Genomic DNA, 24,036 nt, shown 5'->3' with positions numbered 1-24,036 from the left:
CCCCACCCCCTGACATCACCAGAAGTGTCAGAAGGCAACACCCACCGCTCAGGCTCCACTGGACTGTTTTGGATTGCTAGCTACTGGGGGGGGGAGAGAATGTGCAGATTTGTCCTTGCAGAGGAGGGAGAGCTTGTACCTGAATAAAACTTGGTCTTAAAGGTGCCACTGGACTGTTTTTTTGGGGGGGGGCTCTGCAACTTACCTGGCTGCTTCTTGCTCTGACTGAGGGCTGCTGGGAGCAGGGGGTGGGGCTTGTTGCATGTGCCCGCCCCCTGGGCTCTTTACTGCCAGAGCTGCGCTCCTACAGGAAATGACCCCTAGATGCAACCATCCACCCACGGCCTGTAACGCCTCCTCCAGCTCTCCAGGGGCCATATCCAGGTGGCCATCCGTCAGTAGATGGAGCTGGGTGTCATCAGCGTACTGATGACACCCAAGCCCATACCTCCGGATAATCTGGGCGAGGGGGCGCATGTTGATATTGAATAACATAGGGGAGAAAATTGCTCCCTGCGGGAGACCACATTCCCGTGGGTGTCGCTGGGACAGATCTCCCCCAAGTGCTACCCTCTGTCCCTGACCTAGGAGGAAGGAGGCTAGCCACTGCAAGGCTCAGGAAAGATGGCTCCAGAGCCAACTAATTTATGCAGTTAGCCAAATTGCTTGCTCACAACTTTAATGGCAGTAGCTCACAAAGTAGAATTTTTGCTCACAAGACTCCACAGCTTAGAGGAAGCATTGGCTGCCACCACTTCCTGCAGCAGTGATTTTCATTTATTAATTACTCTTTGGGTGTAGAAGAAGATAGTGTATCTTATGCATGGTAATGTGGCCCACTGTCCCGTTTCCTTTATTAAAGCACCGTCTTGCATCATTGTGCTATGATACACCCCTATTACCTGTTAATTCAGTTTTACGTAGTTTGCAGAATATCAGAAATGTTGGGGGCCTTCTGAACTTCCTCAGGCAGGCCATTCCCTAAAAGGGGGCCACAGCAGAGAGGGCCATGTGTACAGGCAGTTGTTGATCTTGCCCCAAAATCAAACTTGTTTTATCGCTTTAACAATAAATGTATGATCTGTAACTTAGCATATACGATGCTACTACTTGGTATATTTTGGGGGGTTAAAAATATGAATGTCTTGTTTTCTATATGTAAAATTGCAGATATTTTCAGTAGTTCGGAGAGGGCTGGGAATTGCTACACCTTATGCCACTTTAGCGGGGAACCTTTACCTTTACCTTTATGCCACTTTAGCAGATGTATCTTAATTTTTTGCCAGTGGAGAGGTAGAAACCCATTGAAGATTATGGTCTATTTCACTATATGTAATAAACAGATAAACAATGGCTACAATGTCGTGTACAATGAGACCTGACATAGGTGCGAATGCCGGGCGGATTTAAAGGGCGCGATCAGACAACAACATCTGGGAAGCGCCCTGCAGCCGTCGGCAACCCGTTCTGCTCTGCCGCAGAAGCGGAGTTAAAAGACACCAGGGAAAATCTGGTAGTTAACGGGTTGCAACGGGCCACGGATGGACTTTTCCCTGTCTGATCGCTCCAGCACGCTCTCATGCCATGGGTATGGTCTGATCAGGCCATTCCGACTGTGCTGTTGTCCCCCCCCCCCTTCGCAGTATGCGCATCATTGCAAACTCCATAGGGAGCCCTTGGCACGGCGGTGCAATTCATCAATCCCTCGGTTAAGCGCATGGGGGGGGAACGGCACCAACCCTCCCCCCCGACTCATCCGCAGTTGCGTTTGGTCACGCACTGAAGGAATGCACCCGCAGCTTCAAAAGGAGGCGGGTCAAATAGCCTCGCTCCCCCCACACACACATTTTTTCTGGCGCGTGTGACCGTAACCAATGTGTAACAATTCATTAATGACCACTGAATAAGGCTTTCACAACCGAAATCCATATAGTCTGGTGATTACAGAGTTTGGTCTGATAATATCAGTGTGATTTGTGTGACATCCTTGTGTGTATTATTGTCTGTTATCCTTGTTTGTCTCTGAAGTGCTGCTGAACTCAGAGCCAGTTGTTGTTATCCTGTTCATTATTTGTACTACTCAAGCGGGAGGTTCCATACTTTCGAACTCTTCCTGGTTTCGGGTAGCTGTGGAAGAGCAGTGTACCCTCACAGGTGGAGATGCGGGACAGCCACTGAATGTCTCAACCTCTCAGTGGACCCGAAGCAAAATGGCACTCGCGGGGCACTCGCGGATCACTGGGGGGGTGTTTCGCAACACTTTCCCCTTTCAAAAACTGGCCACCTCACGAGTTTGTATGTGTTCTTCTTGCAGCCTCTCAAAGGGCCTCCACAGCAAGATCTCCCCCATCTGTTGCACAATCTCGGTCAGTTTCTGTTCCCGTGGGCTTCGGCGCACCCTCTTCTGATGGCACCCCACTTTCTCCTCCACGTAACCAGCCAAGACCAACCAGCAACCCACTCCCCACATGTGTAAATGCCTTGGCACCTGCACCCTCAGCACCCCTCCCAGATGTCGTGGATTACAGGTCTCCAGTTCAAGAAACCAAGTTTCCATCCTGGAGTGGCGAGACCCTCCCACTTTCCGATCCCACTGAGACAACAGCAGCCAGCTGCTTTGAGCAAGGCTTAGAAGAAAAGGTTGGTTTGTCTTCCTTTGGCTTTGGGTGCTAGGGGAACTCAGTAGTGAAACTCGTTACTGTTTAGGGGCACTGATATTGCAGGGGCTACGTGCAGCACCGAAGTGGCCAGCCACAGCCTCTGGCCAGGTGTTTCGATTCTGCATTAGGTGAACGGAATAAGGATGGAGTGGGAGAAGACATGGGCTTGTGCTGTGTAGAGATGTGAAGGCCCGGAAAAAAACTGGAAAAATTCGGGGAAAAAATGGAAAAAGAAAAGAAAAGAAATTGATTATGGAATGTTTTATTTTAACATGATAAGTAAAATATTTTAAGACAAGGTGTTCAAATATTTTCCAAATCATTTCTAAAATATATAATGGTATCAGATTGATCTAATTTCTGTGCACTGAGGACAAGCAAGTCCTAGGTTACAAACTGAACTCTCCAATGCAAGAACAAGATGCATTTCTTCCTTTAGGAGGTGCGATTGTCAGAAGAAAATAAAAAGGTTTCAGTTTTGTTTTTGCATGTGGGTGGGTATTCTGTTTGTAATAATTGTTTGGGTACACTATATTTTTAATATGCTAGTTGTGATAATTTCATGCCAAGTAAAAATGTCCATAGTCATTTTTTATGTTCCTAAAGTAACAGAATGACTTTCAATCTAGAAAAGACAAAAGAAATGCTAATGTAGCATTTTTTTCAATTTTTCCGAAAATTTCCGTTTTTTCCCGAAAAAACCCAGAAAAAAACCGGGTTTTTTCCTGAGCTTCAAAATTTCCGGAAATTTTACATCTCTAGTGCTGTGTATTGGTAGGCAAGGCAGGGGAGAGGAGGAAGTGGTGTGGAAGTAGGCAAGGTGAGCCTTGGGTGGAAAGGTTTTGCTGCAGTGAGCATGGAGGATAGGGAACCAGACCCGGGGACTAATGATCCCTCTAAGCTGTGGATTCTTGTGAGCAAAAAATTCTACTTTGTGAGCTGCCGGCATTAAAGTTCTGAGCAAGCGGTTTGGCTACTGCATAAATTAGTTTGCTCTGGAGCCATCCTTCCTAAGGTAAGACAGAAATGTGTGAGCCGGAGGCTAAAAACTCTGAGCCCGCTCACACTAACTCAACTTAGAGGGAACACTGCCTGGGATATGTTTTCATCAGCCTCAGGTTCCTACTGTCAAGGACCTTTTTGAGCCTGTGGGCGCTTTTGGAACTCTTTAACACGGTGGGTACAACTGCAAAATGGCCACCTCGGGAGGCGGAGCCAACTGCAATCATGCCATTAAGATCCTTGTGCTGCAGCAGCTGCCATAGCCGCTTCTAAAAAATCCGCACAGCCAATCAGATCTTCAGTAACCACTCAGAAGCTCTGTAGGACAACAGCCCCGTCTGATCCCGCCCACTTTCTAAAAACACTAAGCACTGGGGTGTCAAACTAAATATGCGGCCCGGGGGCCAGATCAGGCCCCCGGACGGGCTTCTATCAAGCCCACAGTGGAACTGGCTGTCTTCTGCTGATTCTTCCAGTTCTGCTGCTGCTGCTGCATCATCGTAGGTTTGCAGCTTACAGATACACCCCTGAACAGCATACTCAAGATTGCAACAGCACAGACATTTTGATGCAATAATTCAGAGCAAGAGGTGTCAGTTATCAGACACTGCTAAATGAACAAAGTATTGCAAGAGTGCTAATGTTTTAAGCATGTTTTTATTTTAAGTTTGTGTCCTTTATAAAGTTGATATCTCCGCTGCCTGGCATTACATTTTATGACACACATGGCCCGGCCCAGCAAGGTATGGTTTATGATAGATCCAGCCCTCATAACAAATGAGTTCGACACCCCTGACTTAGCGGGTGCCGGGCAAGGTGTTGGTGGGCACTGGATTGCGGACCCCGATCCAGACTCTCGCTAGCAGCGGGAGTTGAACTGGTGACCTGAAAAAATATGCACAATATTCGGTGAGAATGTTGGATGTTGCAAAGGCATCGTCCGCTTCGAAAATGACACTGTGAACGGAAGACGCTGAGACTGTTTTTCAGTGATAGCCTTCAGGTTACTGGTTCCGACTTGATAAGGCCATATTGGTGGAGCATATTGAGGAAGCTGGCGATCCCGTGGTTCTTCTTTTGGAACCGTTCAAGTGTTCCCCTTTTGGAACTGTTAGAGTAGATATCTCCTGGAAGCTCATTTCCTCTACGCTGTGAAGGAGAGACTGAGGAGAGACTGAGCACTTTGGGGTGTTTTGGACTTTGTGAGCCAGATACAGGACTTAACGTCAAATCATTTATGCCTCGATTATGAATTGTGTATTGCATGAATAATTTTGCTTAGGATTTGGAAATGGTATCAATGGTCTATTTATTTGTCTCTAAATGAATTATTTGTTAATTATTATTATGGATTGATTTTTTGGAATTGCTATCGACGCCACGCGCAGCCAGATCAGAATAAGCAGTACCAATGGCTCCACTGTGCCAATGTTCGTCATGTGGTATTTGACCTTCTACATGTACAGAATTATTTTTTATTTGTTTTCTTGAACTTGTATCCTGCCCCTCCCTGCAAGTGGGCTTGGGTCGGATTCCTTCAATGTTAAGACAATATACAATAACAATTAAGAGAGAGGAGAGATTGGATTTATACCCCACCCTTCACTTCCTAAAGGTGTCTCAGAGTGGCTTACAAACTCCTTTCCCTTCCCCTCCCCACGACAGACACCCTGTGAGGTAGGTGGGGCTGAGAGAGCTCTCTCGAGGACTTCCCTTGAGAGAACAGCTCTGAGAGAACTTGGGTCTGACCCAAGGTCACACCAGCAGCTGCATGTGGAGGAGTGGGGAATCAAACTCGGTTCTCCCAGATCAGAGTCCGCACACTTAACCACTACACCAAACTGGCTAATTAACTAATTTAAATCAACAAGATTAAAACAATACAATAATCGTAAAATACTGTGCAGGATCTATAATCAGATGCCTCAGTAGCTAAAATAGAATGATAGTGTAGTTCCCAGGTGGCTGTTCAAATCCAGGCCAACCAGGGGGGGGAGGGATGACACGCCCGCTGCTTCTAGAAGTCTGGCAGAAGAGCTCCGTCTTGCAGGCCCTGTGGAATTGTAATAAATGCTGCAGGGCTTTGATCTCATATGGGAGCTTATTCCACCAGGTAGGGGCCTGGGCCGAAATGGCCATGGCCCTAGTCGAGGCAAGTCAGACGTCCAAAAAGTGTTGATTTGTAGATCTCAGTGCTCTACGAGGCTCATTTGGGGAGAGGCGGTCCCGAAGGTATGCTGGCCCCTGTGCTGGACAGTAGTAATGCATTGTGAACGTTGTGGGGGGTTCATTCCCGGACCTCTGGCGAGCATGTGTGGGAAATCAACTGCATTGAATCCATAACAAAGGATCGTGTGCGTTCTCAGGACACAAGCTTTGATTCCGATATTCTCTGGCTTTGAAGCCGCTTCTGCAGTTAACAGTGTGTTCTGCAGTTATCCACAATGAATGCCAGTCCTTAAATATTTAAAGTTGCCTTTAACATACCAATTTATTTGCTTGTCCTGAAGCCGTTGTTGAGCCTCTGTCCATGGTGCAGCTGGGGAATGTGACTCATTTACCTCTTCTTAGTCACATTATTTTCTTGATTTTTTCCCCCCCAGGCTTGCGGGGATGACGTAAAGCGGACGATTTCCACTCCGGACCAACATAATAGAAATGCAGCAGAATCCAATGCCGACTTAACGGCTCAGCATGAGAATCCGGCCAGCGGCCAGGCTGCACCTCCCAGATCTCCGGTTCAACACCAGACGCCTCTCCGAGAGGTGTCCGAGAAGGAAGTGCAGAGCTCCACGCCCATATCCTCAAGTTCTGGTGCAGGTAATTTGGTACGGAACTGGGACGGTTTCCAGCCACGTCCCGTCTGTGTGAAAAACGGCTATTTTGGAAACATGAGTCGATCAGTTGACAGCGGCGTATCTCCGGCCCCAGAACTGGCTGTCTCTTCTGCCCCTACGGCTCCTGGAAATCAGCCCGAGGAGAATTCCTATTTGTCTTCTGACAGCTCCCCGTTGACTCCGAGAGGTCAAGATGGGGCACGGGCTGAAGAACAGAAGATCCCACCCTTGTGGGGATCCCGCCAACAAGAAGATCTGTTAGATAATCCAGCCGACAAACCCTTCCTTCAGTTGCAACTTGATGAGGAGCAGAAAGGTGCTCAGGGTCAGCAGGACAGTACCGGTAACGTCAATGCTGCTCCCTTGCTCCAGCAGGAAGGTGATAGACACAGCTGGCAGGTTAACAGCAGGAGAGTGGATTTTAGGGTTATGTCCAACGATGCTATCCCGACAGGCAGTATACCTGCAAATTTGCAGAGAAGAGGCAAGACTCTCACGCCTTCTATTCCCAGTGAAACAGCAACGGCCAACTGCTCTGAGCAAGACTCTTCATCAGTGTGTTTAGAAGAAGACTCTCTTGATCACAGTCAGTGTTGTGAAGCTACTCCTGGTGGTAGTCAGTTCTCTGAAGGCAGTCTGACCGTTTCCAAGGGAAATACTGTTGACCTAGAAACAAGGGGTAAGAACCCTCTGGTAGACATTTGGTTAAAGGCCCAACTTCCTTAGGGAGGGGATGAAGCCAAGATAACTCCATGAAAAACCTGGATGGCATCATCTGCTAGGGCCATGTCTAAAGGGACTCTTTCCGATTCTCAGGGCCATTTCTCCCATAATGCGCCAGCCTGTTTCAGGGCTTGTTTCAGATTCCCATTTCACTGAGAAACAGTAGGACCTGTGTTGAGGCCCCGATTCTGAGGGCAGGGTGCTGCAGTGAAGCCATCTGAGGCCATTACTTCACGTTGGGGGGGGGGGCGGACCCTCCATGGCTTGTCTCCCTTTCTCAGCCAGCTCCTCACCCACTTATCTGTCGACTTCACCGGAGACCCAACGAGCAAGTCCACCTAGCAGCCATATAGCACATTAAAGACACACTAATGCATTTATTTATTGGAAAACTTGGTGTGCCACTATTCTGCCTGACTTCAGACCCTCACAGCATAAAGACAACTTTCACAACACAAATTATATATAGATATTAAATATACTAATATATATTAATTATAAATATATAAACATTTTAAGATGTTTAAGACAAGATGTTTAAGACCAATAGACATGGACACATAAATGAGGAGGGCCGTTAAAAGTTAGTAAGGGAATGCCAGAAGAGGAAAGTCTTCACCCCCTGTTGGCAGACAGTGATCGAGGGGGACAGATGAAATGTCCCTGGGGAGAGAGTTTTTGGGTTCCAGGACCGAGATAGGCTGTTTATGAGTGGCCACAAGGGGTGTACATTCAGCTATATCCTATCCAAAAAATATCAGTATTTTCCATCTATTCTTTCAACCAGATAAAGATTTGGGTATTTTTTTTGGCTATCCAAAATGGCCAAGACTCCAAAAATCTCAAAAGTATTTGGGATATTTGGGTACTGCTGGATAGTCGAAGACCGGGTTCCCATGAGCCGCTGCTCCATCCTCTTCCCTTTGCCCCGATCGTATGTGTCAATTTCCCACTATTTGCTGTGCAGCCGCATTTTGCCCCGCAGCTTTGCCCAGTTTCCCCCGCGTCTACTCGATCCTCAAAAAAACAGGATCGAGTAGATGCGGAGGAAATCGGGCGAAGCTGTGGGGCTGCACAGCAAATAGTGGGAAATCGACACATGCAATCGGGGCAAAGGGAAGAGCGAGGGCGGAGCAGCGGTTTGTGGGAAATCGGTCTAAGATAAAGCTAAAGAATGAATTCTGCACCAGCCCACAATAGAGCCCCCCAGCGCCTTCCCTGGCCTGTCCAAGTGCCGGCTTGCCCACGCCGCCCGCAGCTTCAAGGCACCCGGGCAAGTCAAGGGAAGGCATGGCGTGTGGCCTAATATGCCAATAAACTGTGCTGTCAGGGGTGTGGCCTAATATGCTAATTAGTTTCTGCTGTTGGGTGTGGCCTATTATGTTAATGAGTTCCTGCTGGGCTTTTTCTACAAAAAAAAGCCCTGATTAACATGGCTACCCATCTTGATTTATTTACATTACACGTGTATTGTTTGTGTGCAGGACCCTTTGTTCCAGAAACTCCCCGAACAGCTTCCTCCCTTGGCCAGTCTCTGCCGAAGAGTAGTCCGCTTCCCCAGAGGTCGTCGAGGACGGAGCACTTTGGTCAAGTTCCCAGCGCTGTTCCTGTGGCCCGGTTTCCGTCTCCGCCTTCAGACTTCAGCGGTTCTTCCTCCACCGACGTGATCCCCCCCAGCTCTCCCGCAGCCATCTCAGTCACTCTGAGCGACATGTATCTCGAGGAACTTAACCCCCCCGTTCAGGAGAGAAATCTGCGGGGGACTGGTCTGTGTGCCACCTCTGAGAAGGTAAGTTGCCGTGTGCCGGCAAGTCACAGCTGACGTACGGTACCCTGTGGGGTTTTCAAGGCAAAAAGCGAACAGAGGTGGTTTGCCATTGCCTGCCTCTGCATAGCGACCTCGGTCTCCTATCCGAGGACTAACGGTGACTAGAGATGTACAATTTCTGGAAATTTTGAAGCTCGGGGAAACAACGGAAATTTTCGGGGAAATTGGGGAAAAAATGCTACATTAGCACTTTTTTCTTTCTTTTCCAGATTGAAAGTCATTCTGTTACTTTAGGAACATAAAATATGACTATGAACATTGTTACTTGGCATGAAATGATCACAACTAGCCTATTAAAAATATAGTGTATCCAAACAATTATTACAAACAGAAATTACCCACCCACATGCAAAAACAAAACGGAAACCTTTTTCTTTTCTTGTGACAATAGCACCTCCTAAAGGAAGAAATGCATTTTGTTCTTGCATTGGAGAGTTCCGTTTGTAACCTAGGACTTGCTTGTCCTCAGTGCACAGAAATTAGATCAATCTGATACCATACGGATTTTTTAGAAATGATTTGGAAAATATTTGAACACCTTGTCTTAAAATAGTTTATTCATCATGTTAAAATAAAACGTTCCATAATCAATTTTTTCCTTTTCTTTTCTCAATTTTTCCGGTTTTTTCCCCTGGCCTTCACAACTCTAATGGTGACCAACCCTGCTTAGCTCCCAAGATCTGATGAGATTTGCCTTGGCTGAGCCACCTCTAGGTCAGGGTAGGAGTCAAACAGAGGTGGTTTGCCATAAGAACATAAGAGAAGCCAATGTTCGATCAGGCCAGTGGCCCATCCAGTCCAACACTCTATGTCACACAGTGGCCAGAAATACCAGGTGCCATCAGGAGGTCCACCAGTGGGGCCAGGACATTAGAAGCCCTCCCACTGTTGACCCCCCCCCCCAAGCACCAAGAAGACAGAGCATCCCTTGCCCCAGAGCCCCTATCTATACCTTGTGGCTAATAGCCACTGATGGACCTCTCCTCCATAGATCTAATTCCCTTTTGAGGCCGTCCATGCTTGTAGCCACCGCCATCTCCTGTGGCAGTGAATTCCAGGTGTTCATCACTCTTTGGGTGAAGAAGGACTTCCTTTTATCCGTTCCAACCCGACCTCTCAGCAATTTCATGGAGTGCCCACGAGTTCTTGTATGGTGAGAAAGGGAGAAAAGGACCTCTACCCTCTGCCATAGCCTTCCTTGCACTTCCTTGGTGGTCTCCCATCCAAGTACTTACCAAAGTTGTGCTAGTCTTGGCTGTCCAGGTCACCTCTACGAGTCTAGAGATTGTGGCGTTTCAGAAGTTAGACAGTAGGCAGGAAAAATACCTGAAACGTTGTGAAAATTAAAAACCGTGGGATATCATTTAATGCACAGTGTTTAGTTTATGCAACACACCCAAGTACAACAGTCTTGTATTTCTGCAAAGTGGTTTCTCTGTGTGTGTGTGTGTGTGTGATTACAAAATACACCAATAGTAGGGATTGAACTGGGGTTCTGTGTGAGGGAGGGGTTGTTTTTGCCTGCTTTGTAAATAGAAAAATCCCAAGTTTTAAGAATAAGAATCGGCGACTGGGGCAGGCAGGGTGGCCAGCCTCCAGGTGGGGTCCTGGAGAGCTAGTATTACAAATGATCTCCAGACCACCGCGATCAGTTCCTTTGGAGGAAAATGGCAGCCTTAGCAGGTGGACTCTGGCATTATGCCCTGCCGAAGTCTCTTCCCCCTAAACTTTGCCCTCCTCCGGGCTCCGCACCCTGAAAGCCCTGACCTGGATAGACCAGGCTAGCCTGATCCTGTCAGATCTCGGAAGCTAAGCGGGGTCAACCCTGGCTAGTATTTGGAAGGGTGATCCCTCCAAGGAATACCAGGGGCGCGACGCAGAGGCAGGCAATGAGGAACCACCTCATTGAGCATATGGAGCAGAGGTCTATCAGTGGATATTAGCCACAAGGTATAGATAGGGGCTCTGGGGCAAGTGATGCTCTGTCTTCTTGGTGCTTGGGGGGGGGGGTCATGTCCTGGCCCCACTGGTGGCACTGGTATTTCTGGCCACTGTGTGACACAGAGTGTTGGACTGGATGGGCCTTTGGCCTGATCCAACATTGGCGTCTCTTATGTTCTTATGTTCACCTCTGAAAACAAGTCTAGCTCGCCACCTAGTGGTGTATAATGCTAAAAAAGAGCTAGAACTTTGGCTGCCAGACAATCTTAGGATCTCCTGGCTATACTACACGCACTGCCATACGATAATTCTTTAACAACAACCCCCAAAACAAAAATCTCCAGATATTTTCTAACCCAGAGTTAGCGACCTGACTTGGAAGCAAAAGACCTGGGGCTTAAACATCCCCGTAAAATAGTGCAGCGTTTACATTCTTCAGGACGGGATCTTCTCGCAGTCCTCGTTCTCTAGGATATGGGGCTGGACCCGGATTTCCCAGGGGGATACACATTTTCGGCTCAGGGAGGGCATGCTGCTCAGTGAACAGCACTTCCCTGCTTTCCTCTCTCCCGTTGGAGCCCCCTGACCTCCTTGCAAATGTTTTGCTGAGGGTGGGCAGGGGACCCTCAGGAGTGACTCTCGGGCACATTGGGGGTCTGCATCGGGAAGTTGGCTCAACTTCATGTTCGTTGCATCGATGACACTGTCTAACCATCTCATCCTTTGCCGCCCCCTTCTTCTTTTATCTTCAGTCTTTCCCAGCATCAGGGTCTTCTTCTCAAGTGAGTGCTCCCTTCTCATTGGGTGGCCAAAGTATTTGAGCTTCAGTTTCATTATCTGGCCTTCCAGGGAACAGTCAGGGTTGGTTTCTTTGAGGATGGACTGATTTGACCTTCAATCTTTCCCAGCATCAGGGTCTTCTTCTCCAGTGAGTGCTCCCTTCTCATTGGGTGGCCAAAGTATTTGAGCTTCAGTTTCATTATCTGGCCTTCCAGGGAACAGTCAGGGTTGGTTTCTTTGAGGATTGACTGATTTGACCTTCAATCTTTCCCAGCATCAGGGTCTTCTCCAGTGAGTGCTCCCTTCTCATTGGGTGGCCAAAGTATTTGAGCTTCAGTTTCATTATCTGGCCTTCCAGGGAACAGTCAGGGTTGATTTCTTTTAGGATTGACTGATTTGATCTCCTTGCAGTCCAAGGGACTCTCAAGAGTCTTCTCCAGCACCATAGCTAATCGTTCTAGCTCCTGTACCCGAAATAATTTTGCAAAAGGGAGAATCGGAATGTTTTACTTTTTTCTCTGTCGGAGCACTGTAGATGACAGGTGCAGCATCAGCTTCCATTCAGCTGTGGAAAGCATGGGAGTCATGCTGTGAATAGATTCCAAAGGCCCACATCTGGGACACAGCAACAGTTTGAAGTTTCCATTTGTAGCTGGCTCAGCTGAGAATCTGTGCAGGGTCCCATTAGCAGAAAACTTGGTCTGGAGCCGGTCCAGAAAGCGTTACAACCCAGACCTCTCCTGTTGCTGCCCCAGTTGTATAGAATGATCGCCTGGAAGTTCCCTGGGGTCTCTTGGTGAGGCCGTCAGGCAGAACTATTTAATTCAAAGAGCTTATGGGGCAGTTGCCGCGGGCTCTGGTTTATTCGTTTCGACTGCCCGTTAATTTCTTGTTCAAATGATTTTAGTAGACTCCTTCTTTTTTGTATTCGTGTTACCTCGAATCCTGACGACGTCAGGAGAAAGGCAGACTATATCTAAACACTGTAAATAAAACACATTATCTTCAATTTCACTGGGGAGGCTGCAAGACTGGGTCCTCTTGTTGAAAAGGGGGAAGCCAAAACAGTTGTACATGTTTTATTAGTTATTAGTTATTATTATTTTTACGAAATTAATTAAAAAAGTTATTTAAAAAAGAAAAGAAAAGGGGGAAGCCACAGAGGTACAAAGTAGGGAGCTCTCAGACTGTTGAATCCAGTCTGGGATTTGGGCCCGCTCTGGTCGCTGAAATCCTGCAATTGTAGATGCTGGGAATAGTGGCTGCAGACCATGAAAACGTAAACGCTGCCTTACACTGGATGAAACCATTTGTCTAATCAAGGGCAATGCTGAGTACGCCAGCTGGCAGCCGCTCTCCAGGGTCTCAGGCAAGAGGTCTTTCTTTTTAATGGAGATGCCAGGGATTGAACCTGGGACCAGCGTTCCCTCTAAGCTGAGTTAGTGTGATCTAAAAAGGTAAAGGTTCCCTTGCTCGAAAGCCAGTCGAATCCGACTCTAGGGTTGCGGTGCTCATCTCCGTTTCCAAGCCAAAGAGCCAGCGCTGTCCGAAGACGTTTCCGTGGTCATGTGGCCGGCATGACTAAACACCAAGGCGCACGGAACACTGTTGCCTTCCCACCAAAGTGGTCCCTATTTATCTACTTGCAATTTCTTGCTTTCGAACTGCTAGGTTGGCAGGAGCTGGAACTAGAGACGGGAGCTCACTCCGTCATGCGGCACACTCGGGTCTCGAACTGCTGAACTACCGACCTTCCACAGCCTGCAGTTCAGCGTCTTAACCGCTTGAGCCACCGCAGCTCCTTAGTGTGATCTAGCTCTCAGTTTTTTAGCCCCTGGCTCACAGATTTTTGTCTTAGCCCAGGAAGGAGGGGCTCCAGAGCAAAGTAATTTACTCAGCAGCCCAATCGCTCGCTCACAACTTTAATGCCGGTAGCTCACAAAGTAGAATTTTTACTCACAAGACTCCACAGCTTTTTTTTGTTTTAATTTTTAAGGTTTATTTAAGTTTGAGTGCAAACAATTGAATATCAACAGCTAAGCAACATACAATGCAGAATTGTAACAAAATAACAAGACAGATAAGATTACATACGCTTCAGAACAGTTGATCGTACAGTTATGGTGGATAATTGGAATTTTGCTTCAGCATAACCCGTGGTAGGTGATTTATTATAAGGATGTATCACTTTACTTGAGAGTTGCCTGTGAGTACTGTATACTGGCATGAACATAAACACGAGCATGAACATCCGGGGTCAGTTAATATGCTGTTTTGTCAAAAACTCAGGGGTATTGATTAGTTAAAAGTGAAGCCAACATGTAAAACTTGGATTTTTTGGCAGGAGATCATTTTCTTATCTCTTCTTTTTTAAACTGTAAATTTATTTTTATTATTATTATAAGAAAAGTATTAGAATTAGCACAAATGGATAATTTAAGTTTAATACTTTAAGAGAAAGACCCAAAAATACAGAATAAAAGATGGTTAAGGGTTTACAATTGGATTAAACATGTAAAAATGTAATATGAAAGGAGATAATGGTGTGATATACGACATGTACCTCGAACCAAAGGCTCTAATTATATATGTAATCAAGATAAAAGTTTGTAAGTATAATGAAAAATATGACAAATAAACAGTTGAAAAAAAGAAAGAAAAGTACATATACAAATAACACATATTTTGTTTTACATTACTCAGTTTGGTGTAGTGGTTGGTGGGGGGCTCCTCAGCCAGTTTTGTGTAGTGGTTAAGTGCGCGGACTCTAATCTGGGAGAACCGGGTTTGAGTCCCCGCTCCTCCACTTGCACCTGCTGGATGACCTTGGGTAAGCCATGGTTCTGGCACAGCTGTTCTTGAAAAAAGAGTAGTTTCTGTCAGAGCTCTCTCAGCCCCACCTACCTCACAGGGTGTCTGTTGTGGGGAGGGGAAGGGAAAGGAGTTTGTAAGCCGCTCTGAGACACCATTGGGTAGTGAAGGGTGGGGTATAAATCCAATCTCCTCCTCCTTCTCTCCTCAGTACAGTACTACTTTTGGTTATTCAGTGATAATATGTTCCCCTCGGTATATTGGTATTGATAATTGGTGTAATTGTTATTCTGAGTGAGGAGATCATTTTCTGTCATGAATTGTAAGTAAGGGAACCAAGTGTTTACGAATCTGGAGCGTGTTGTGCCAGATGTTGCTTGAGAGGTGTCTAGTACAGTTTTGTCCATGATGAAAAATTCCCCACTGCTTAGAGGAAGCATCGCCTTGGACCTTCTCCATTCCAAGCAGATGTTCTTCCACTGAGTCACGGTCCCTCCCTCTTCCATCGCAGAGCTGTGGGTGCACCCGTGGCCCAGGAAAATCTTTGCAGGATAAATTGATACCGAGGGGGAATTTTGAAATGCCGGTCTCGTGGAGGAGGACAGGAGAGATAAGAATAGGAATGAAGAGACGGGTTTCTCTTACCTGTTTGGGGGCGGGAAATGAATGAATGTGTTTTCTTCCTGCAGGTGACGGGGGATGTTCCTCCGAGAGCAAATGTAGTCTGGCCCTCCTATGCCGCGGATATTCCTGCAAATTCAAGAGAGAATAGAAATAATGCCACCGGCCCTTCCAGGGGCGCTCAGCTCTTCCACAGTAACCGTGAAGAGGAAGACGTCTCCCTGTTGAAGCCTGGTGCTCTGCGTTCAGAGGAAATCACAGGGGGACCTCTCGACCAGCATTCAAGCGACCGCAGTGCAGAATATTCGGGAACGTCGGATCGGCTTCGTTACAGCGACGGATCGTCGGAAGTAAGCGACCCCTTGATGCTGAGCAATTCCACTCAGGGTAGTCGCACCGAATATTCCGAAAGAAATACGCCGATGGGAACCAACAGAGCTTCTCTTCGCCGCCGCAATGACAACCACTCCGATGGGGGCTCCGTCAGAACCCACACGGTTCGCGTAGAGGAGCCCCCCAGCGTCGATCTCACCGGAGCACCTGAGATTACTCGTCCGGCTCACAGGCACACTAGCCAGCCTCCAGGTGACTTTTCGGACTCTGCTGCTGGGGATCAGCTGACCGAAAATGGCAGCTCCTGCTCTGTTCGGAGTGATGGTCCACGAAATTCCCGTCCGAACGAGAGTGTCACTGATGCAGGGTCATGGCACATGAGTGATTCTATGCGGCTTGCAGTTGGGTTCACCCTCGCTTCTCTGGCGGTCGTGGCTTTTGTGTTGTATAAACAGCTGAAGAAATAGGAGCTGGTGGGTGAGGGATGGAGGCGGCTAGAGAATGCGGCTTCTGGCCCAGCTGAGAGAGAGAAATCGAGGCTCAGTCTGGCGTGCGCTATAAAATCTTACCTTCCTGGCCAGTGCAAAGCTTTGCGGAGGGGACAATAACCAAACAGTGCTTGTTTCCTTGAATACACTTCCTCCAAAGACAGGGGGTGGTTCCGACACCTTGCCCGTTGCCTTTCTGCTTAGATCCACCCTTGAAGATCGTGTCAAGACTCCTGATTGTGACAGTGGTATTTGATACCTGATAGGTTGCGCCACGTTTGATCAAATCTTTCAGTAGACGAGTTTTTTTGCAGATAGTGGCCCTTTTTCTCTCGTGGAAGGTGCCACCATTCAGGGAACGGGTCCGTGGGATCCAACCCAACGTGTTGCTTCTGGGCAAATTGCACAGAAATCACTTTTGCCATTCGTGGCGGAGCTTGACTGCCTTCCGTGGTAAATTCAGAGACACGATCTGATTTTCAAATGCTGGGTAGGCTAGCTTCATAGAGCCACTGGGTTTCTCGGCGAGTGGAAATGCTGTACTGGACAAATTTAGACTCCAGCGGCACCTTTAAGACCAACAAAAGTCTATTCAATTCCTTGAATATTTGTTGGTCTCAAAGGTGCCACTGGACTCTAAATGTGTTCTACTGCTTCAGAGCAACACAGCTGCCCACTTGAACTATACTGGACAAAGACACACGTTCGGGCTGATCTACCAACTTACCTAAGTTTCTGCTGATCTGCAATATAAGTTTCGTGCCATATCTCGTGTGAGTGATTAGGGAGCTTGCTCTTTTTTGAAATCTCTTTCCAGTGATGATCTGGCCCAGTAGAATCCTAGCTGCCCAGTTGCCTTGGAGGGCTTGGAAATGTGGGGGCCCGCCTCATCAATTTTAGCATTTTCTTTTTTTAATTATATAAAAAAGGACAAAATAATGCCGGTGTCCTAGAGATGTCGTTTATTGTTGTAGCCGTAGACCGTTACATCCCAGCATGTATACCAACATATAACAGTATGTCACAACAGAAGGATTAAAACATTTTTTGCATAACAGGATAAAAACTTTTTAAAAGTTTAAAACTCAGCTGGTAAGAAATGAATGCAACAAAAAGCCCCATAAGATAACCTGGAATTACAATTCAGCTTGAATTTAGCAGGTACTAATTCCTTCCTTATATTTACTGATAAAAAGGTGAAAGTAGCCGCTTCTGGAGTAACAAAGGGGATAGCATCAGGCAATTAAAAACCGGTACATTCCTCATCTGAGACAGAAACATTTACTAGAAGTCGATTCAGCAGTTTGTTTTGAATGGGCCCATAGAAGGAAGAGTGCAGAACGTAGCGTACAATATCTTCCACCTGATTAAGACCACAAGGGCCAGAGGCGTTGTTCCCCGGGTATTTTTTGAAATCTGCCCTGTGAATACTCAGATGGCATAGTTTGAAAAGGTGCACTAGTAAACGCCTTTCTTAATGTGACATTAGAAAAGTCAGCTAAGTAGTAAGAGAAGAATTTGCTTTTCTTAATCCGAGGATACCATCAAGAAAATGTAGATTGTCGGGCCAACCGGTATGACGAAGGGCATCTTTTCCAAAAAGCCAATTACGAATTTTGCTTGAGTCCCAGTCTACAGTGTTCCCTCTAAGCTGAGTTAGTGTGAGCTAGCTCATAGTTTTTTAGCCTCCGGCTCACACATTTTTGTCTTGGCTCAGAAAGGAGGGCTCCAGAACAAACTAATTGATGCAGCAGCCAAATCGCTCGCTCACAAATTTAATGCCAGCAGCTCACAAAGTAGAATTTTTGCTCATGAGACTCCACAGCTTAAAGGGAACATTGGCCCAGAGCTTTACAGCCTCTAAAGACAGCGAGGAGTATAACTGCGGAATAGGGGACAGCAAACTGGAGCACCGCTTCCCTTCCTTGTAGTACCAAAAACAATATTTTACCAAATGGTCTTTGGAAATACTGTCAAGTTTCTTATAATATTTAAATAATTTCAGGTAGACTCTTGCTGTAATAGAGGGTCGTCCAAACAACTAATCTTAAGCGTGCAGCAGGAGTTCCCTGAGGGAGACCCACGATTTTCCTTTAAAAGTTGGTCTGAATTATTTCTGGCCTGGTCAAGTATTTTCTCGTTCCACCCTCATATTTCAGCCCCACACAAAAGCTAAATTGACAACTTTGCCCTGGAATACTTTAAAGGGCTCGGGCTATCAGCTGGCCACTCTAATCTGGGAGAACTGGGTTTGGTTCCCCACTCCTCCACTCGCAGCTGCTGGATGACCTTGGGCAAGCCATAGTTCTCTCAGAGCTGTTCTCAAGAGCAGTCCTCGAAAGAGCTCTCTCAGCCCCACCTACCTCCCAGGGTGTCTCTAGTGGGGAGGGGAAGGGAGATTGTAAGCCGCTCTGAGACTCCAAGTGAAGGGCGGGGTATAAAACCAATATCATCATCATCTTTTAAAAAACTGAACTTTACTCTGTTTGCCATTTTGTGGGTTCACATTGGGCAGAAAAACTGCATACTAATGTTTAACAGATATAGTACCCTGGATGCCAGCTGCAACGTGAGGCGGATACAAAAGGCAGGGGTAGGGAAGGAAACTTTGGGTCATTCTTCGCAGAGGGGGAGGGGCCGTAGTGCAGGGGTAGAGCATCTGCTTAGCGTGCCGAAGGTCCCGGGTTCAGTCCCCGGCATCTCCAGCTAAAAGGACCAGGCAGGAGGTGATGGGAAAGACCTCCGCCTGAGACTCTGGAGAGCTGTAATGAGGGGTGTGTGGCTCAGTGGAAGAGCCTCTGCCTGGCACGCAGAAGGTCCTGGGTTTAGTCCCCGGCATCTCCAGCTAAAAGGACCAGGCAGGAGGTGATAGGAAAAGACCTCTCTGCCTGAGACCCTGGAGAGCTGTAAAGAGGGGCTGTGGCTCAGTGGTAGAGCCTCTGCTTGGCATGCAGACGGTCCCGGGTTCAGTCCCCGGCATCTCCAGCTAAAAGGACCAGGCAGGAGGTGACGGGAAAGACCTCCGCCTGAGACCCTGGAGAGCTGTAATGAGGGGCCGTGGCTCAGTGGAAGAGCCTCTGCCTGTCACGCAGACGGTCCCGGATTCAGTCCCCGGCATCTCCAGCTAAAAGGACCAGGCAGGAGGTGACGTGAAAGACCTCCGCCTGAGACCCTGAAGAGCCGCTGCCAGTCTGAGTAGACAAGACTGAACTCGATGGCCAGGGGTCTGATTCTACACCAAACTGGTATAAAACAGTATGTATGCATGAAACAAGTGAGAAGTTTGCCTGTTGGAGTCGCATTAGATTTGAGTCTGGTGGCACCACGGCAACCCACAAGATTTTCAGGGTGTGAGCTTTCAAGGGTCGAGAGAGACCGTATCTGACTAATGGAGCTTTTGACTCTGAAAAACGTGTACCCTGATATTGGTCTTTGCCAGTGTGGTGTAGTGGTTAAGAGTGGCGGACAGTGTTCCCTCTAAGCTGAGTTAGTGTGAGCTAGCTCACAGAATTTTAGCCTCCACAGATTTTTGTCTTAGCTCAGGGAGGATGGCCCCAGAGCAAGCTAATTTATGCAGGAGCCAAATCGCTCACTCACAACTTTAATGCCAGCAGCTCACAAAGTAGAAATTTTGCTCACAAGACTCCGCAGCTTAGAGGGAACATTGGACTGGCGGACTCTAATCTGGAGAACTGGGGTTGATTCCCCATTCCACTTCCACATGAAGCCTGCTGGTGTGACCTTGGGTCAGTCACAAGTTCTCTCAGAGCTGTTCTCTCAGCCCCACCTACCTCACGGGGTGTCTGGTGGGGAAGGGAAGGCGATTGTAGGACACTCCCAAGACTCCTTCAGATAGTGAAGAGCGGGGTATAAAGCCAACTCTTCTTCTCTAAGGTGCTACTGGATTCAAATCTAGCTGTTCCTACTGCAGACTGACCAACATTGCTACCCCCTGAGACTGTTTCAGTCAGTATTTCTTCTGGGAAGTTCAGTTAGTAGATTATCTGGTTTTGTTGCTGACTCATTCTACTGCAGAAACCGGTTCATTAAGAAACAGCAGGATTGGTGCCAAGAGAGTAGAAGAAGAGATTGGATTTATACCCCACCCTTCACTACCCAAAGGAGTCTCAGAGCGGCTTACAAACTCCTTTCCCTTCCCCTCCCCACAACAGACGCCCTGTGAGGTAGGTGAGGCTGAGAGAACTCTGACAGAAACTGCTCTTTTTCAAGAACAGCTGTGCCAGAACTATGGCTTGCCCAAGGTCATCCAGCAGGTGCAAGTGGAGGAGTGGGGAATCAAACCCGGTTCTCCCAGATTAGAGTTCGCGCACTTAAACACGACACCAAACTGGCTCTCAAAGAAACGAGTTTTTAGTTCTGCTCTCTTCTGCTCTCAGTGTCATAGACTTTTAAAAGCCAATCTTTGCTTAAGTCAGGGTTGGGTGTAATTAAAATGGAAAGATTAAGAATATTACAACTGATGAAAACAGAACCCAGCAAACCTGAAGGCCTACCACTGTGGTGAAGCAATAATCTATATAAGTAGGTCAGTGATGGAGGTGGGGGAGAGACATCTATCAGTTTTGACAAAGTTGTCTTCCCGAATGTCCATTTCCAGTCTCTCTTGCTGCCAGACTGCTTGTTTGGTGTAGTGGTCAAGTGCGCGGACTCTAATCTGGGAGAACCGAGTTTCATTCCCCACTCCTCCACTTGCACCTGGCTGGATGACCTTGGGCAAGCCGTAGCTCTGATAAGAGCTGTTCTTGAAAAAGAGCCATTTCTGTCAGAGCTCTCTCAGCCTCACCTACCTCACAGGGTGTCTGTTGTGGGGAGGGGAAGGGAAAGGAGTTTGTAAGCCGCTCTGAGACACCTTTGGGTAGTGAAGGGCGGGGTATAAATCCAATCTCCTTTTGACAAAATGAACTGAAAATAAGCCACGGAAACCAGTTTTTAGTGCTTCTTTCATCTTCTGTTCTTAGTGTCTTAGACTGTAAAAGCTAACCTTTGCATAAGTCAGGGCTAGGTGTAATTAAAAACGATTTACACTAGGTTAAGCGGAATGTTACCACTGATGAGTAAATGCGGACAGACATTTGGAAATCGAGTATATGAAATTCAGGATGGACAGAAGGAAATATTTCTTTACGCAGCAAGTGATTAAAATGTGGAATTTAACCAGTCATAAAACGCCCTCCATTGTCCCATAAATTCTTCTTCCATTTCTCCTTTTAATATACTTCTCAATCTGTCCATTTCAGCAGATTCCATAATCTTCGTTATCAACTCATGAAGTGTTGGAATTTTTGGTATCCTCCATGTTGTTGCAAATAAAATTGTGGCTGCTGTTACAACATGTAAAATAAAGTATCTATGGTTCTTGGGAAGGCCTCGGCCTCTCTGCCCTGTTGTTGGCCCTCCAGAGGAACTGGTTGGCCCCTGTGTGAGACAGGATGCCGGACTAGATGGACCACTGGTTTGATCCAGCAGCGTTCGTCCTATATTCTTATAGTCCCTGGCATAAAGATGAATGTAAGCTTTATCTCCTTTTTTTTTTTAATTGGCAACTAGGAAGGATACAAGAACAGACAGAAACTTTAAAAGTGATAACCCTATTAATGCAAATATACACGGGGCATTGTTACTTCCGATTCCCTCCAAATTTTGCTGCCTTTATATAGCTGTGCTGTTGCAATCTAGAGTAATCTCACAGGGACTCAAAGTTGATTACACAGATTGAGTCAATACAGTCAACAAAATGTTACATTCAGTAGCGAACACATTGGGATTTTAGAAGTCTGGAATGACTAGAAAGTACGGAAGACTGGCATAAGTCACGACACATTAGGTCATAGGTGTCAAACATGCAGCCCGGGGGTCGGATCAGGCCCCTGGAGGGCTTCTCTCAGGCCCGCAGTGTAACTGGCTGTCTTCTGCTTCTCCTTCCAGTTCTGCTGCTGCTGCTGCATCATCGTAGGTTTGCAGCTTACAGATACACACCTGAACTGCACACTCTAGATTGCAACAGCACAGACATTTTGATGCAATAATTCAGAGCAAGAGGTGTCAGTTATCAGACTCTGTTGAATAAGCAAAATATTGCAAGAGTGCTAATGTTTTGAGCATGCTCTTATTTTAAGTAAAAAAAAAACCCTTTGTGTTTGTGTCCTTTATAAAGTTTATATATCCGCTACCTGGCATTACATTTTATGGGCTTAAAGTAGATGGTAACAGCCAAGAAGTACTTTAAAAAAGGATCCCAATAAAGGAAAACTCTATCCTGACTGCGCTCAATTAATGCCTCTTACAGCATTTTGCCTTGTGTAGAATCATCAGGAACTTCCTTTCAGTAATGTTCTGACATATCGGAGAAAGTCATGCATTTCTTGGAATGTACCAATTGAAAAACTGACCAGAGATGTAACATGTTCTTCATTTTCCTTCATCTGTTCAGAAGAAGATATCTTTCGAAACGGTTGAACATTCCAGAGATCATCTTTAACAACCTATAACAATAATAACTGTTGAATACCTTTATATATTTTGTACTTACCTTATGTGTTTTGTACTTCATGAATAACATTTGGAGGTTGGCAAACATGACCACGGAAACGTCTTCGGACAGTGCTGGCTCTTCGGCTTGGAAACGGAGATGAGCACCGCAACCCTAGAGTCGGATTCGACTGGCTTTCGAGCGAGGGAACCTTTACCTTTTACTAAGGATATAGTGGGGGGAAGTTTGAGGTCCATTAGGTCATAAATGGAGAGGGAATAGGAGGCTGATGTCCAGGGGAAGCAGGTCGCCAATTGTTAAAGGAACTGTCGTGGTTGTCCTCCAATGAGAATGTTAAGTGTAGGCTTGCCAACCTCCAGGTTGCACCTGGAGATCTGCAAATATAACTGTTCTCCAGGCTGCAGTGACCAGATCCCCTGTTGAAAATGTCTGTTTTGGAGGGCGAGCGCTACTGCATTACACCCTGCTGTGGTCCCTTCCAGTGTTCCCTCTAAGCTGAGTTGGTGTGAGCTAGCTCACAGTTTTTTAGCCTCCGGCTCACACATTTCTGTCTCAGCTCAGGAAGGAGGGGCTCCAGAGCCGACTGATTTATGCAGTAGCCAAATCGCTCGCTCACAACTTTAATGCCGGTAATGCCAGTAGCTCACAAAGCAGAATTTTTGCTCACAAGACTCCACATCTTAGAGGGAACATTGGTCCCTTCCCGTCTCCACCCCTCCAAATTTCACGTGTTGCCCAACTCAGAGCTGGCGGCCCAAGTTAAGTGGCTGTTAAATGTACAGGCCCGGCTGGATTCCCCATCACCATCACCACCCAAATTCCGCCACCCCAATGAAAAGTGTCCATGAATGCATCCACAGGGATTGCAGTCAGCTAACCCATGAGATCTGGAGACGCCAAAGCGCCCTATAAATGCTACGCAGCGCTGCTGTTGTTTTGACACCTGCATCTGTAAATACTATGCAAATTGCTCGCGTGCCATCCCCCACCAATGCTAGTCTTTTGTCGGTCGTCATGGCTACTCAGAATGCCAATCATACCTTCCATCTCGCCCGCTAGCACTCATCCCTCCTCCTTACTGGGCGGGAGGCTTGTCGCTCTCGCTGCTGGAAGAGGCGGTTGGCTGGAGCGATTCCGTTCGGCGTACCACCCCCTTCAGGCCTAATAGCCTTCAAGCGCCCTGGTGTGTGTGTGTTTTAAACGTGTCAATCTCCTTCCGAGGACGGCGCTCATTGGACGGATTTTGTCCTTTCCGCGTTCGCCGTCCTCATTGGTCGGCTCATCCGTCGCTCTCCTGGAGGGCCGCCACGAGTGGCGGAGGCTGGAGGGAAACGCCTTCCCGCTGCTGCTGAGGAGCGGGCGGTAAGGGAGGGGGGGTCGGCGCAGGCGCAGCGCTCCCCTCGGCGACTGTCGCGGCGGCGAATGGGGCCGGGCGGCACTGCGGAGGATGGAGCCGCTGCAGAACGGAGGCAGCGAGGAGACGGCTGAGGCGGCGCCTCCC

The 24,036-nt window shown here is 47.3% G+C and overlaps 2 protein-coding genes across 3 annotated transcripts in view; both read left to right on the top strand.

The window, feature by feature from the left end:
• The window catches only part of MAVS (mitochondrial antiviral signaling protein), a 26,751-nt gene extending 10,206 nt beyond the window's left edge, over positions 1–16,545 (top strand). Inside the window, exons 4-7 of one of the 2 annotated variants that reach the window (XM_015419731.1) lie at positions 2,315–2,640; positions 6,266–6,482; positions 8,707–9,011; positions 15,272–16,545. In XM_015419731.1, the coding sequence (XP_015275217.1) occupies positions 2,315–2,640; positions 6,266–6,482; positions 8,707–9,011; positions 15,272–16,003 (1,580 nt within the window). In that variant the 3' untranslated portion in view covers positions 16,004–16,545. Of the gene's footprint in view, positions 1–2,314; positions 2,641–6,265; positions 7,179–8,706; positions 9,012–15,271 lie in introns of both variants that reach the window. The other variant, XM_015419730.1, reaches the window with a different exon arrangement.
• A 5,279-nt stretch (positions 16,546–21,824) lies between these two features.
• Positions 21,825–24,036, top strand: part of LOC107117583 (pantothenate kinase 2, mitochondrial) — a 28,944-nt gene continuing 26,732 nt past the window's right edge. The window contains exon 1 of the mRNA XM_015419728.1: positions 21,825–21,835. Within this exon, the coding sequence (XP_015275214.1) occupies positions 21,825–21,835 (11 nt within the window). The remainder of the gene's footprint in view (positions 21,836–24,036) is intronic.

The sequence above is a fragment of the Gekko japonicus genome, unplaced genomic scaffold (assembly GCF_001447785.1).
Source record: "Gekko japonicus isolate JY-2015 unplaced genomic scaffold, Gekko_japonicus_V1.1 scaffold1885, whole genome shotgun sequence".
Classification (NCBI taxonomy): Eukaryota; Metazoa; Chordata; class Lepidosauria; order Squamata; family Gekkonidae; genus Gekko; species Gekko japonicus.
This window is presented reverse-complemented; position numbering and strand designations above follow the sequence as displayed.